Source organism: Manis javanica, chromosome 9 (assembly GCF_040802235.1).
Source record: "Manis javanica isolate MJ-LG chromosome 9, MJ_LKY, whole genome shotgun sequence".
In the NCBI taxonomy this organism is placed as follows: domain Eukaryota; kingdom Metazoa; phylum Chordata; class Mammalia; order Pholidota; family Manidae; genus Manis; species Manis javanica.
The window spans coordinates 74,267,446-74,282,926 of NC_133164.1; the positions used below are offsets into that span (position 1 = coordinate 74,267,446).

General features: G+C 41.6%; 1 protein-coding gene across 3 annotated transcripts in view; it reads left to right on the top strand.

Moving 5' to 3' along the window:
* Positions 1-278: 278 nt before the first annotated feature.
* Positions 279-15,481, top strand: part of SPIRE1 (spire type actin nucleation factor 1) — a 322,037-nt gene continuing 306,834 nt past the window's right edge. The window contains exon 1 of one of the 3 annotated variants that reach the window (XM_073212799.1): positions 279-981. In XM_073212799.1, coding sequence (XP_073068900.1) covers positions 660-981 — 322 coding nt within the window. In that variant the 5' untranslated portion in view covers positions 279-659. The remainder of the gene's footprint in view (positions 982-15,481) is intronic. The other 2 variants (XM_037001038.2, XM_073212800.1) reach the window with 2 other exon arrangements.

Below are 15,481 nucleotides of genomic sequence, written 5' to 3' on the forward strand. Positions count from 1 at the left end.
AGAGCACGGTGCGGGGAATGAAGTAGGGGCGAGGCCGGGAGCCGGGAGCCGTAAGCCGTGGGCTGGTCAGGAGAAATGGCGCGGCAGCTTGAAGAGGGCGCGGGCGCCGCGGAGACCGGCGGGAGGCCGTGGTCAGCTCTTGTGGCGGCCGCAAGCCGAGTGGTTCTGTAGCCATTCATTCCCTAGGAATTCACTCCAGGCTAGTGAGACCTGGCAAACCAATTCCGTGGGGGAATCAGTGCCTGTGACCGCCCCTCTTCTCTGGGGTGGTGACAGGTCGCCGCGGTCGGGCGGAGGCGGAGCGTAGGCCGGAGCGCAGACCCGAGCCGCGGGCCGCGCGGACCCCGGCGGGGCGGCTCGCAGCCCTCGCACAGAGCGCGCGGCGGCCGCGGGGCGTGGCCGGCGGACGCCATCGCGTAGCTACGGGCTGGCGGCGACGGCGGCGGCGGCCTGGTAGGGCTGTTGCGGCGTCTCGAGGCCCGCCGCTCGCCCACTGCGAGCCCGCCTTGTTCCGCGCCCGTCCCCTGCGGCGGCGCGCGCGACCAGCTGGGCGGGGCGGCTCCGAGGATGAGGAGGCCACGGCGCGCCGGGACGATGCTCCGGAGCTGAAGAGACACTCGCACACCGCGCGGCGGCCGAGGACAGCGCCGACCCGCGGGATGGCTCAGCCGCCGGGCCCGGCGGGTAGCACGGAGCAGCCAGCACAGCCGACGGGCGCCGAGGGGCCGCCAGACCCCGGAGCTGCAGGGGGCCCCCAGGACGCGCTGAGCCTGGAGGAGATACTGCGGCTCTACAACCAGCCCATCAACGAGGAGCAGGCGTGGGCCGTATGCTACCAGTGCTGCGGCTCCCTGCGCGCGGCGGCCGCCGGCCGCTGCCAGCCTCGCCGCCGCTTGCGTTCGGCGGCGCAGATCCGCGTCTGGAGGGACGGCGCCGTCACCCTGGCGCCCAACGAGGCCGGAGAGCCGCCACCAGCCGCAGGTGAGGCCGCCGACCTGCGTCCTCGTCGTAGGGCACTCGCCGGGGCCCCCTTTCCCTCACAATCCCCGGGCCCTGCTCCTCCTACCCGCGACCGTCACCTCCCACGGGAGACCGGGGAGGAGCCGGGCCTATGGTCAGGTGGGGCCCCACGTAGGTCAGAGCTTGGGTGGGGGCGGCAGCGGCACCAAAAGGGCTGTGATGGGGGCGTCCGGGCGGGCCTAGGTAGCAGGGGTGCGGGCCCGCCGAGAGTGCTGGTAATTGTACACCCCGCCGTGGGACAGCTGCCCGCGGCTGGTCTGGGAAGGGTATGGGTGGGCCTTTTGGTGTAAGCCGCGAATGCATCCTTACATGCGTGGCTGTTTTCTTGTGGTTGTATATGTGATGTGCTAGGTGTTATAAAAGGTTCACGTGAGACCTTGTCAAGGATAGTTAATTCTGGTGTCAGAAATTTACCTTTTGGAATGAGTAGTCAACTAATAGCATTTTTAAAAGTTTGTCGACAGTATTTCCTCTGTTTGGAAATAAAGAACTCTGAGGAGAATTCTACTTTTTGGGGAGAAATGGAAGAAGAGATTTTTAGTCCCTGAAAGTTATAATTATTATTTACCTGTACATTCAAATTTGTTGTGATTTAAAAATAGGCTTGTGAAGTAAAAAGTTGACAGGTTGTCGGGTATTAGGTCATTGTCCTATGAAAATTCCTCAAGACTTCATCATCAGCATACTGCTAGGGCTTACTCAAATGCCTATTGATGAGGGGGAGGCGGTTGATAATAGGTTTCTCCCATCAGTTTTTATCTAATTCAGTCTTCTGAGAGGCAAGTCTATTGAAAACCAGAAAAGTAATCCACTCTCACTTTTAGAAAGTTGATGGAAGTGTCAAAATGTTTAAGGTGAAAGATGTAATTCAGAACTAGTTACTGAAATGATATTTAATGAAACAATCTTTCAATTACACCAGAACAGTAATTTTTTTTTGAGTTTCTGGTAAACAAATTTTAGAATGCTTATTTTTTAATGTCAGTTCTCTTACAAGTCTTCTGAAATTATTTAAAATGTTCTCTAGTTTATTTGATGTTTATTGCTTTTAAACTTGGACTTGCAAGTATAATTTATTTACAGTGTGTTAATATGATATGAAAAGATACTTTTTGTTTCTTGAACTTGATCCTGGAAAAGTGTAGTTTAAGTTGTTTGTGGACCTACTAGTAGATTACTTGTTGAAGAGTGATGGATTCTGGTGGTAGTTTTTGAAAAAATGAGAACCTTATGTTGAAATGAATTATTGTTTTGCATCATTGATATGTGTGATAACATCATGACCTCAATGTAATACTCTATCTTTATGGAGAGAATAATAAGAGTTATTTTCTGCAGCAGCTGAAATGGATTTGTAGTCCATTCTCTTCTTCCTTAGTTCTGTCATGAGCTCTGCTACCAATTGTGGAGAAAGCCCAATGGAAGTTGTCTTAATCTTGAGCATTTTGGGGCTGATTGATTAAAAATCTTTAGGAAATTCATACTAAAATATTGTTTATATTCAACAATTTATTTCCTTTCAGGATTTAAGTGTACACTTGAACAGTGAGGGGGCTAGAGGTTCTAGTCCTCCTGCACAGTTGAAAACCAGTGTATAACTTTTCATTTTCTCAGAACTTAACTACTTAATAGCCTACTGTTGACCAGAAGCCTTACTGATAACATAAACAGTGGATTAACATACATTTTGTATGTTATATGTATTTTATACTGTATTCTTATAACAAAATAAGCTAGAAAAAAGAATGTTTTTTTCAAGTTGTTGAAAATCTCCAAAAACTTTCTAATGTATTCATTGAAAATCTGCCTATTAGTGGACCTACAAAGTTCAACTGTAGTTCTGTGGCTGTGGAAGGCACAGTGTTCTCTGAACATTTAATTTTGATTCTTAAAAATGCTGAATAATTTGGTGCTGTGCACATGTGTAAATCTTACTTTTAAGAAAAAATGGTAATCATGACATTTCCATTCTAGGAAATTCTATTTCATTGTAGGGTGTTTAACATGGTTATACGTTCTCGGCAATCAGCAGCATTTATGTATTCACACTTTATCCTTAGGTTTATTTCTAAATGGGGCTTTAGGGAAGTTATGTGACTTGCTCAAATTTACATTGGTAACTCTGAATAAAATCCAGGTCTTTTAACCACTAGGCTTTGTAGTATTGTGGAATGAAAAGAGTTGTTTGAATTTGGCTCATGATTCTTCCCCTTAGTAACTGAGTGACCTTGAGTTAATTCCTTAACCTCCCTCAGTACAAGCTTCTGATCTGTAAAATGAGAATAAATTACTTTTTTTCACAGGATAGAGGTTTAAGTGAGATGATCTATGTAAAGTGACTGACACAAGGCATGTGTGTGTAGATACTCGGTAAGTTTTAGTTCCTGTTCTCCCCTAATCCTGTGGTCCTTTTACACCACCATTGTGCCTGTGGTCCAGCTGTTCTGCATTTTTACTCAGAATTGGGACAGATGTCTAGGCCAGGGTCTCAACTTCAGTACTGCTGGTATTTTTGGCTGAGTGATTGTTTGTTGTGGGGGCTGTCCTGTGCCTACATAGGATATTTAGCAGCGTCCTTGGTCTCTACCACGAGGTGCCTGTGACCACCTGCCTCCTCCCCCAAAGTTGTGACAGTAAAGTCTCCAGATCTGGCCAAGTGCCCCCTGTGGGGTAGAATCGTCCTCTCTTGAGAACCATTGGTCTAGCTGATGGTGGATGGTGCCTAGGATTATGCTGAGTGTGGAGAAATGGATCTTGGTTGTAATTCACAGTGGAGTGAATAACTTTCATTTGGGCGCTGTTCCCTCTGCTGTTCATTTAGCATTCAAGTTATATCTGAATTCAAGTTATATACTAATGTGGTCATGAAAGCAGTGTGATACAGGACTGAAGGAGATAAAGAAAGAGGAAAAATTAATTCTTGAAAAGATATCTTAAGAAAATGATTAAATTATGGATTAGGATTTTAAAGTGAGCAATGTATTTTATTAAGTATTTCTTTGATGACAGGAGGTGATACCTTGCTTAGAATCAGGAGGGCTTATGGTTCTAATTAGGTGGCTTACTCAAAATTTTTATTTTCCTCCATGTTTATGCACTTGTGTCATAATAAGACACAGGTTGAGGAAGTTTTTACTTTCACACTGTTAAGTGAGTTGAATTCAGTTAAAGACCCTCAGAATCTACATACACAAAGTGCTGTTTGTCACCATGCACCTAACAGGCATTAAGAACACACTCTTTAGAAAGTAGTCATTGATGGAATTTAGCTTATATTCCAGATCTTCACAAAATCAGAACTTGTTTTTCCTGTGATGCCACAAAGAATTATTACTAACAGTAGTATTAGAGCTTTGAACCACTGGATGGTCTCAAGAAGCCTTGGGCTTTAAATACCATCTGACAAAAATAATATTTCATATTTTGGTCTAAAATTTTTGATGTACCTTTAGCTTTACATGTATAAAGGGCATTTAAAAAATTAAGACCACATCTTGATTTAAAATAATCTTAAGATTGGTAATAGCTTTTCCTGCGAGGAACAGTGAAAGCCTGCATGCATATTAATAAAGTGATCACTTAGTATAGGGAACATATGGAGTTTGGGATTTGAAAAAAGGATTATAATCAGTCAAGCTTCTCAGCAAGGTTCATGCTAATTTGGTGGGGGAAATAGTCTTGGAATAACATCCTATTAAAAAGAGAATATTGTGGAGAAGGTTTAAATCGTAAAACATGTTCAAAAACATTAGTTTTTCTTCACTGTTGGTATATTTCTTGAATATTCACCTCTTGATCATTAAATGAAAGGGACATTTGAGGTATATGTGTGTGTCCAGGCTAGAGGTTGGGGTAAATGATGGTATAAGGGGCTGGCGAAAGGCCTTAGCAATTACAGTAATAGGTAAAAATTAATCTATTTGAAGAATATATCCAAATATGTAGGATTAATTCAATTTTAAAAGTATGCATTGCCTTCCTACTATGTGAAAGCAGTGTTCAAGTTTCCATGAGTGATGTAAACACAGTGATAAATTTACTGTGAAGTTAATGCAACTTCAAGCCCACTCATTTACATAGGCCCCTAGCGGTCTTAATGATATGTTCAGATGGTCATTTGCAAAGTTAAAATATTTAGCCATAATTGCTTCTCTCTCACTTACCAACTTTACATTTCCCTGTATGGCCCCGGAAGATGACTGGTTAGCCAGAGACGGGTAAGATTCCTCAAGGGAGGAACAACCTAAGACAGGCACAGTCGCAGGGGGGCCATCAGGTGAGAAATTGGGGATCAACAGAGGTGAGGCTCAGAACCTCACCCCTCCTGTTTTGAGAGAAATCTGCATCCGTGGATGTTTTGCTGCCCTTGTCTAGCTTGGATTAATACTTAGTCCATAGGCACACACCTGATCATCTACATTTGCCCTCTTACAGCACTAAACTATGTTTTCTACCTTTATCTTGCATCTCCCTACCACTTCAGCATTTTATTAAAAATAAAAAAAATAATAATAATAAAGGGAGAAATGTGGGATCCACATATAAATCAAGTATAAAAATCAAACGAATATTCATATTTGACCTGATTCTTTATAGTTCATAATGCATGATCAAAACCGAAAGTTTCTGTGTTGAATGCCCTTGTACTGTTCACCATGTAAGAATTTATTCACTATGTAAGAATTCGTTCACCATGTAAGAACTTGTTCGTTATGCTTCAGAAGATTGGAGACTGACGAGAATTAGGCTTGAGATGGGTTAATGATTGTACATTGAGCATTGACCCCCCTATACAGAATTTTATTGTTGTTAACAACCATTTGATCAATAAATATGAGAGATGCCCTCTCAAAAAAATAAATAAATAAATAAAAATAAAGAGTTCCAACCTGGAAATAAAAAAAAAAAATTTAGCCATAATTGATTAAGATTGTTGTCACTTTTCATTCCAGTTTGCTTTCTAGCATGTTTCATTTGTGTTGGATTGTGTGAAAGTGGCCATAGATATTTTGGGAGAAATTTTGGAATAATGCATTTGTGGTTTTGTATCTATATTTCTGCCGTGGAAAGAATTTAGTTATATACACATTTTTGTACTAAGTAAGTTGGGACTCTTGGGAAGTCATTAGTCTCACTAAGAGTTTTGACTCAGCTTTACAAGAAATGAATTGTTGATCTACCAAGGACTATATGTTGATAAGAGATGATGAGTCACACTCTGTTTTATCTGCAAGGTCAGAATCACTTCCCTGCATCATAGGTTATATAAAATGGCAAGAGTTCCCATCCCACTTCCGTAACAGTGCCACTGGAGCCATGTTATATTTTCCGTTTGTTTCCTGTTGGTTAAGTAGAAAAAAAGAAACCCCCTCTTCCAAACATTTGTTTAAAACTATTAAAAAAATGTCTGTTGCCAAAAATCATGTTTGTTGATAAAATTTTTATTTTGAAATAATGTTAGATTTACAGAAAAGTTGCAAAGAGAATACAGAGAATTCCTCTCTACCCCTCACCCAATTTCCCTAATGTTACCATCTTACACTACTGTGGTATATTTGTCAGAACTAAGAAGCCAGCATTGGCACATTACTGTTAATTAAACTGCAGACTTCATTTGGATTTCCCCAGTTTTTCTGTTAATATCCTTTTTCTGTTCCAGAATCCCATCAAGGATACGTATTGCATTTAGTTGTCATGTCTTCTTAGTCTCTTCTGGTCAGTGGCAGTTTCTCAGACTTCCCTGATTTCCCATGACCTTGACAGTCCTGAAGAGTACTGGTCAGGAGATTTGTAGACTATCCTTCCATTTAGGTTTTCCTAATGCTTTCATAACTAGACTGGGGTTATGCATTTGTGATGAGAGGGAAAGGGCTCATCACATCAGATTGGAGCACATGATATCCGCACAGCACCACTGGCGATCTGAACCTTGTTTTCCAGATTTCTGCAAATAGAGATACTATTCTTACCTTTTCTGTATTCTTTGGGAAGGAGTCACTAAGTCCAGCCTGCATTCAAGGTGGGGGGCCTCCTTCTAGAAGGGTGAATATCTACTTAATATGATTTGGCATTCTTCTGAAAGGAAGATTTGTCCCTTCCCCCCCTTTACCTAGTTATTAAATCATTTTTGTATCACTCTTGACTCACATATATTTTATCCTTTGGCTGTTATCTATTACCATGTCATTTATTTTGTTGTTCAGATTGTTCCATCTGTGGTCATGGGAGGCTCCTTCCAGGTTGGCTCCTGTGTCCCTCTGACATGCATCCATTCTTTGTGTTTTTGAGCACATACTTGCTTTCTGGCACTCCAAGATGCTTCAGGGCCTATTGTGTATAGTTTCTGCCCCAGCCCTAGACAGAGATACCTCCAAGGAACTCAGCACTGAGTATGTTTGTTGCTATTGGGGTTTTTTTTGTGTTTAATACAGAAGAATTGAAATGTTAAATGGTTTAGTTATTTTTAGTGTTCAAACTTTGTTTGATTTGGAAAGTATCTCTTTCTGGTATCTCACTTTTTACCAGGATGCCCGCCACTGTTTGTGTATTGCTTCTTTCATTCAACAGTTGAATACCACAGAGTCCAGTTGAACAGAGAAGTTAAGACAGAGCAATCTGTGCATACTGTACATACTATCAGAAGGGAGAGATACTCAGGGACTGAAGTCAGAGGTTCCTCTGTTGGGATATAAGTCAACTTAGATATTCTGGAGCTGAGGGGGAGGTCAGTAGAGTATGGCATAGAGTCAAGTGTGGATTGACTGATGTATATGGATGGTCAGGAACTGTTGAGGGACAAATCTTGTGACCATTGGCTTCCTTCTTGCCAAGTAGTTGTGGATACTCGGGCCAGTGGTGTCTCTAAAGCAGTAGCAGAACTGTGCAGAATATTGGTGACCAAGCATGTTTGAAACAGTTCCCCATTTTGTAAACATGCATTTTCATTACTGCTCTGTACAACATGTGGCTAAAATGTACCCTTTTGACATCCTCATTAAATGTCTTAACCAAATAAGCAGAAGAGATGAAAAATGTCATTGGTCTTGGCTAAGTATTTCAGACTGTTGCACAGAGTCGTGAATACTTTAAAGACCAGAAAAATACTGATGTGTATACAACAGTGCAAATTAATTGGGAAAGGTAGTGATTATTTCCTAGTTCTAACTTCTGTATTGTTACTTATGAGCATTGTAAAACAGGGTCAAGACAAGAAGCTTTGTTTTTTCCTGCTTTGAATTCATTGGGCATATCTGGTTCAGCCTTTGACATTCTAATGATTTTTAAGTGTATCAAGGATAGACATGCCATGACACCCTGTTTTGTGTTGCTGTTTGCATTACCCTCATCTTACAAAGAAAATACATTAAGAAAATGTCCTACCAAATTTTTATGCAATTTAAGAACATTTCAACTAGGTGAATGAGTTCAATAGATAGTTTTAGTTTAGTGATGTTAGGCTGGTAATGAAGTGTTGGTCAGAATCTCATAAAGATTTTTTTGGTATATTGTGTATGTTTGAAGATAACTAAATCATTGCTTACTTTTCTTCAGACATTGGCCACTAGTGTTTTTGGCATTTTCTCTTCAAAACTTATTTTCTTAGCCTTTTCTAGTTTCTCTTCACAAATTTTCCTTTTTTGAAAGTGCACAGATCATTAGTGACATAACATGTAAACACCAACCTGATTAAGAACAAAGAACATTACAGGTAGCCCATGATATATATAATCATTTTCTTGGTCTTTATCACAATACACTGGACTTGTTTGTGAACTTGATACAAACAGAATCTTAAATTATGTGTTTTTAAGTCTGGCTTTTCTTGCTCAACATTGTATGTTTGTGGGATACATTACTTGTTACATGTAGCATTAGTTTTCATTGTTATTTGGTATTCAATTGTATGAAAATGCCAACGTTGATTTACCCATTGTGCTGTGGATGGGTGTATGAATTGGCGTTTCAAGTATTTCAAATAACACTGTTATAAACACTTTCTAATATATGTATGCATCCCTAGATATCTAGTAGAATAGCTGGATTGTTGCATGTATGTCTCTTGAGTTTTAGTAGGTACTGCCAGGCAGTTTTCCAAAGAGGTTGTTTCAGTTTACCTTTCTCATTAGCAGTGTATCTATTGCTCTACATCCACAATAACACTGGGAAATGTCATAAAAAAGAAAAGTTTAGCTATTCTGTGGGCATGTAATGATACATATCTCAGTATCTCAAAATGGTCTTAAATGTGTTTATCTGATGACCAGTCATGTTCAGTGCCTTTTCCTATAGTTATTGGCCATGAGGATATCTCTTCTGAAGTTTCTTTTCAGACCTTTTGACCATTTTTCTATTATTTTTTTCTTTTGCAAGCAAAGAGATATCCTCCATGTCTGTCAGGGAGGGGAGGGGTCATGGAGTTGTCTTGGCAGTGGCCAAGATGGACAAGGGCACCTTAGTAAAGCAAAGTACACATCCAAGGAGGGAGCGCAGACATGCTCCAGAGGTGAGCAGCACGGTGGGGTTCAGATTGGGTGGTTTTATAGCCAGAGTTTAAGCAGGGGTGGAATAATTTTTTGTTGTTATCATTAATCTACAATTACATGAAGAACATTATGTTTACTAGGGGCCCCCCTTCACCAAGTCACCCCCACAAACCCCATTACAGTCACTGGCCATCAGCGAAGTAAGATATTGTAGAATCACTACTTGTCTTCTCTGTGTTGCACAGCCCTCCCCATACTCCACCCCACATTATACATGCTAATTGTAATACCCCCTTTCTTCTTCCCTGCCCTTATGCCTCCCTTCCCTCCTATTCTCCCCAGTTCCTTTCCCTTTGGCCATTCTTGGGTTCAGTGATTCTACTGCAGTTTTTGTTCCTTCAGTTTTTCTTTGTTCTTATACTCCACATATGAGTGAAATCATTTGGTATTTGTCTTTCTCTGCTTGGCTTATTTCACTGAGCATAATACCCTCTAGCTCCATCCATGTTGTTGCAAATGGTAGGATTTGTTTTCTTCTTATGGCTGAGTAGTATTCCATTGTGTATATGTACCACATCATCTTTATCCATTCATCTACTGATGGGCACTTAGGTTGCTTCCATATCTTGGCTATTGTAAATAGTGCTGCAATAAACATAGGGATGCATCTCTCTTTTTCAAACTGGAGTGCTGCATACTTAGGGTAAATTCCTAGAAGTGGAATTCCTGGGTCAAATGGTATGTCTATTTTGAGCATTTTGAGGAACCTCCATACTGCTTTCCACAGTGGTTGAACTAATTTACATTCGCACCAGCAGTGTAGGAGGGTTCCTCTTTCTCCACAAGCTCGCCAACATTTGTTGTTGTTTGTCTTTTAGATGGTAGCCATCCTTACTGGTGTGAGGTGATATTTCATTGTGGTTTTAATTTGCATTTCTCTGATAACTAGCGATGTGGAGCATGTTTTCATGTGTCTGTTGGCCATCTGAATTTCTTCTTTGGAGAACTGTCTATTCAGCTCCTCTGCCCATTTTTTAATTGGATTATTTGCTTTTTGTTTGTTGAGGTGTGTGAGCTCTTTATATATTTTGGACGTCAACCCTTTATCAGATCTGTCATTTATGAATATATTCTCCCATACTGTAGGATACCTTTTTGTTCTATTGATGGTGTCCGTTGCTGTACAGAAGCCTTTTAGCTTGATATAATCCCACTTGTTCATTTTTGCTTTTGTTTTCCTTGCATGGGGAGATAGGTTCATGAAGAAGTCGCTCATGTTTATGTCCATGAGATTTTTGCCTATGTTTTCCTCTAAGAGTTTTATGCTTTTATGACTTACATTAGGTCTTTGATCCATTTTGAATTTACTTTTGTGTATGGGGTTAGACAGTGATCCAGTTTCATTCTCTTACATGTAGCTGTCCAGTTTTGCCAGCACCATCTGTTGAAGAGACTCTCATTTCCCCATTGTATGTCCATGGCTCCTTTATAATATATAAATTGACCGTATATGTTTGGGTTAATGTCTGGAGTCTCTATTCTGTTCCACTGGTCTGTGGCTCTGTTCTTGTGCCAGTACCAAATTGTCTTGATTACTGTGGCTTTGTAGTAGAGCTTGAAGTTGGGGAGTGAGATTCCCCCCCCCACTTTATTCTTCCTTCTCAGGATTGCTTTGGCTATTCGGGGTCTTTGGTGTTTCCACATGAATTTTTGAACTATTTGTTCCAGTTCATTGAAGAATGCTGTTGGTAATTTCATAGGGATTGCATCAAATCTGTATATTGCTTTGGGCAGGATGGCCATTTTGACAATATTAATTCTTCCTAGCGAGGAGCATGGGATGAGTTTCCATTTGTTAGTGTCCTCTTTAATTTCTCTTAAGAGTGTCTTATAGTTCTCAGGGTATAGGTCTTTCACTTCTTTGGTTAAATTTATTCCTAGGTATTTTATTCTTTTTGATGCTATTGTGAATGGAATTGTTTTCCTGATTTCTCTTTCTATTAGTTCATTGTTAGTGCATAGGAAAGCCACAGATTTCTGTGTATTAATTTTGTATCCTGCAACATTGTTGTATTCTTATATCAGTTCTAGTAGTTTTGGAGTGGAGTCTTTAGGGTTTTTTATGTACAATATCATGTCATCTGCAAATAGTGACAGTTTAACTTCTTCTTTACCAATCTGAATTCCTTGTATTTCTTTGTTTTGTCTAATTGGCGTGGCTAGAACCTCCAGTACTATGTTAAATAACAGGGGGGAGAGTGGGCATCCCTGTCTTGTTCCCGATCTCAGAGGAAGAGCTTTTAGCTTCTCGCTGTTCAGTATGATGTTAGCTGTGGGTTTATCATATATGGCCTTCATTATGTCGAGGTACTTGCCCTCTATGCCCATTTTGCTGAGAGTTTTTATCATGAATGGATGTTGAATTTTGTCGAATGCTTTTTCAGCATCTATGGAGATGATCATGTGGTTTTTGTCCTTTTTGTTTATGTGGTGGATGATGTCGATGCATTTTCAAATGTTGTATCATCCTTGCTTCCCTGGGATGAATCCCACTTTGTTGTGGTGTATGATCCTTTTGATATATTTTTGAATTCAGTTTGCTAATATTTTGTTGAATATTTTTGCATCTATGTTCATCAGGGATATTGGTCTGTAATTTTTTTTTTTGGTGGGGTCTTTGCCTGGTTTTGGTATTAGGGTAATGTTGGCTTCATAGAAAGTGTTTGGGAGTATTCTCTCCTTTTCTGTTTTTTGGGAAACTTTAAGGAGAATGGGTATTATGTCTTCTCTGTATGTCTGATAAAATTCCGAGGTAAATCCATCTGGCCCAGGGGTTTTGTTCTTGGGTAGTTTTTTTGATTACCGCTTCCATTTCTTTGCTCGTAATTGGTTTAATTTTTGTGTTTCTTCCTTGGTCTGTCTTGGAAGGTTGTATTTTTCTAGGAAGTTGTCCATTTCTTCTAGGTTTTCCAGCTTGTTAGCATATAGGTTTTCATAGTAGTCCCTACTAATTCTTTGTATTTCTGTGGAGTCTGTTGTGATTTTTCTTTTCTTGTTTCTGATTCTGTTGATGTGTGTTGATTCTCTTTTTCTCTTAGTAAGTCATGCTAGCGGCTTATCTATTTTGTTTATTTTCTCAAAGAACCAGCTCTTGGTTTCATTGATTTTTTCTATTGTTTTATTCTTCTCAATTTTGTTTATTTCTTCTCTGATCTTTATTATGTCCTTCCTTCTGCTGACTTTAGGCCTCATTTGTTCTTGTTTTTCGAATTTTGATAATTGTGACGTTAGACTATTCATTTGGGATTGTTATTCCTTCTTTAAGTATGCCTGGATTGCTATATACTTTCCTCTTCAGAGGGGGTGGAATATTTCATCCGGTTTTAGGTGGGGTTTTCTTGAAAATAGAAAGTGGATTTCTGGGAAATAGGGTGACAAGCTTTTTTTGCCTTAAATGGTCTTTCTTGAGCTGTCATGGTGCCAAGGGGTGTGTTTTTTTAGCATGCTAATGAGCATATGATGTACTTTGAGGTGAAGTCAGGGTCAAGTTCTTCATGTTGGACCTTGTCAGTTTTTGGAGGTCTGGTATCTATACCCTCCTTCCCCACATCTTGAGAGAATAGTTTACGTGGAACGTATAGAATATAAACAAGCATCTAACCAAATGTTAACATTGGCCAAAGTCCCCAACCCACTCCCTGCTCATGTCTAGCTATCCACCCACTGTAATCTTCCCCCATCAGGGAATGTGGACCCTTGAAATTTTTCAAGGGAAAATGGGTGTCAGTCATTCTTCTATAGCTGCTTCCTGCTGAGGAGGGGCATTGACCCCTACCTATGAGTCCAGTAGTTCATTGCTGTCTGTCAGGGAGGGGAGGAGTCATGGAGTTGTCTTGGCAGTGGCCAAGATGGACAGGGGCACCTGAAGGGAGGATACAGCTAGGTTGTGGGTTTGCTGATGTATGTCTTCATCAGTGTGAGCAACATCTGGAGTTGGATTTTCTGTAATCCGGAGGAAACAAATTTAATAAGAAGATTAAGAATGCATGGCCTATATAAGAGCTCAATTGAAATGATGGGGGAAAATTGGAAATGTTTGGCGAGTCCTATAGGCAGATATTTTGAGGAAACTAGAATTATGGATCCAGTCCATTTCACAATGACCAGTATTAGAATTTAATATCCATAAAGCTCTAATATTGAAATACGTTTCTTTTCTCTCTAAATTATTAGGGGTAACCATTCTAAGGCTAATTTGTTTGTAAAATAAGTTTAGCTTCAAAACCCTTGGCATGATTATTTACATAAGTGCAGCAAGAATAGCAATTGATCACATAGGCTCTCTTAAATGTGCCTTGCTGGAACTTTTCAGAAGTGAAAGGAAAGGAGCGACACACAACAGCAATTCACCGGAGAGTTCCGCTTTATTAGGGAAAGGTACTGGGTTATATAGGAAGGGGCATAGGGTGATTGTGGTGTTACTTCTACGGGGCTGGTGGCTGTTGGCTAGGTGCTGGGATTGGGAGGGGGGCGAGAGGTGATTGGGCTTCAGGTGGCGCCGGCGGGAACCGAGGACCCCGAAAAGAAGCTGGAAGTTTGCCATCTTACTGGTGGGGACTCTTCATTCCCCCCTTTCTCCTCTATGGGTTTGTGGACGTTGCTTTCTCTCTGACTGCTTCCTGCTGAACAGGGGCGGAGAAGGGAGTGAGGGTTTGAGGATTGGGAGGAAAGAGTTGATAGGACTCCCCACAGTAAGGATGAGTAGAAGTGGACTTCTTCAGGTTGGAAATCAATGAAGGTTCCCTGTAACCATAGGTTGAGGACCTGTTGATTCCAATGGTGCCAAGAGGATATGGGTGTCAGGAGCCAGGCGTCTGCGGCCATTGTTTCCAGGAACAGTTTCCAGCGGAGAGAGGGGTCCATCTCAGCATGTGGTGAGGAGGTCACGTGAGGGTGAGGGGTCTTCTGTGGCCAGAAGCTGGTAGTTCCTGAGTAAAAGCTGGTTGAAAGCTTGATTAGAGATTTTTCCGACTTGGGATTTGATGAACTTTATTATACAGGGTAAGAAGAGACAGACGAGAAGAATGACTATTATGGGGCCTGCAATGGGCCAGAGCCAGGTGAGGAGGGGGTTTGTTAGTATTGAAGAGAATGGGTTGGAACTGGAGGCAAGGTCAGTGAGTTTGGTAATGTTAGTTTCTACAATGCCGGAATAGCAGCAGTCTTCTCAGAGGAAGACGCAGGTGCCGCCCTTCTCGGCTGTAAGCAGATCTAGGACCCGCCGGTTTTGAAGGGTGACTTTAGCTAGTGAAGTGACCTGTCTTTGGAGAGAGGCTAGAGAATCGGCAGTGGATGTCAGGGCTCCCTCAAGTTTGGCGTTGAGATCTCTAACTGCCTATAGAGAGTGACCCAAGGCTTCTCCCGAAAACCCTGCCCCAATGGCTGAGGTGATCAAAGAGCTACTGACCATGATGGGAAGGAAAGCAGCTCTTTTTGTGCACGAGGGCAAGGGAGGTTGGAGCTCAAGGAATTCTGCCATGCTGTAAAGTGTAAGCTGTGGGATTAGGGTGACGAGAATGCAGGGTGTATCGGAGTTGAGAGGTAGTGAGTTGAAAAGGCTGCCATTACACCAAAAGAAGTGTCCCGGTTGTGTAAAAGTCTTAGAGCCAGAGGTAGGGGTGTAGATAGAGAGGCAGTGAAGTGTGCTGGAGGGGGGTGGAGTTGGGCCTACACAGTGGTGGATGGTGAGATTATCTGGGTATTCTGGTTCCCATAGGGGTATGTCTGCCAGGGGACAGAGGGGTTGTCCTTCTGCATGGAAGGAGTAGTTGGAAATATTAAGGGGCACGGCGGCCAGAAGTGGGCGCTGTAGTGATGCACACAAGAAACAATTGGCGGTGTTGAGGGTGTGGTTGAGAAAGATGGTGGTGTCTTGAATGAGCTGTAACCAAGAGTAGGAGGAATAAGAAGATGAAGAG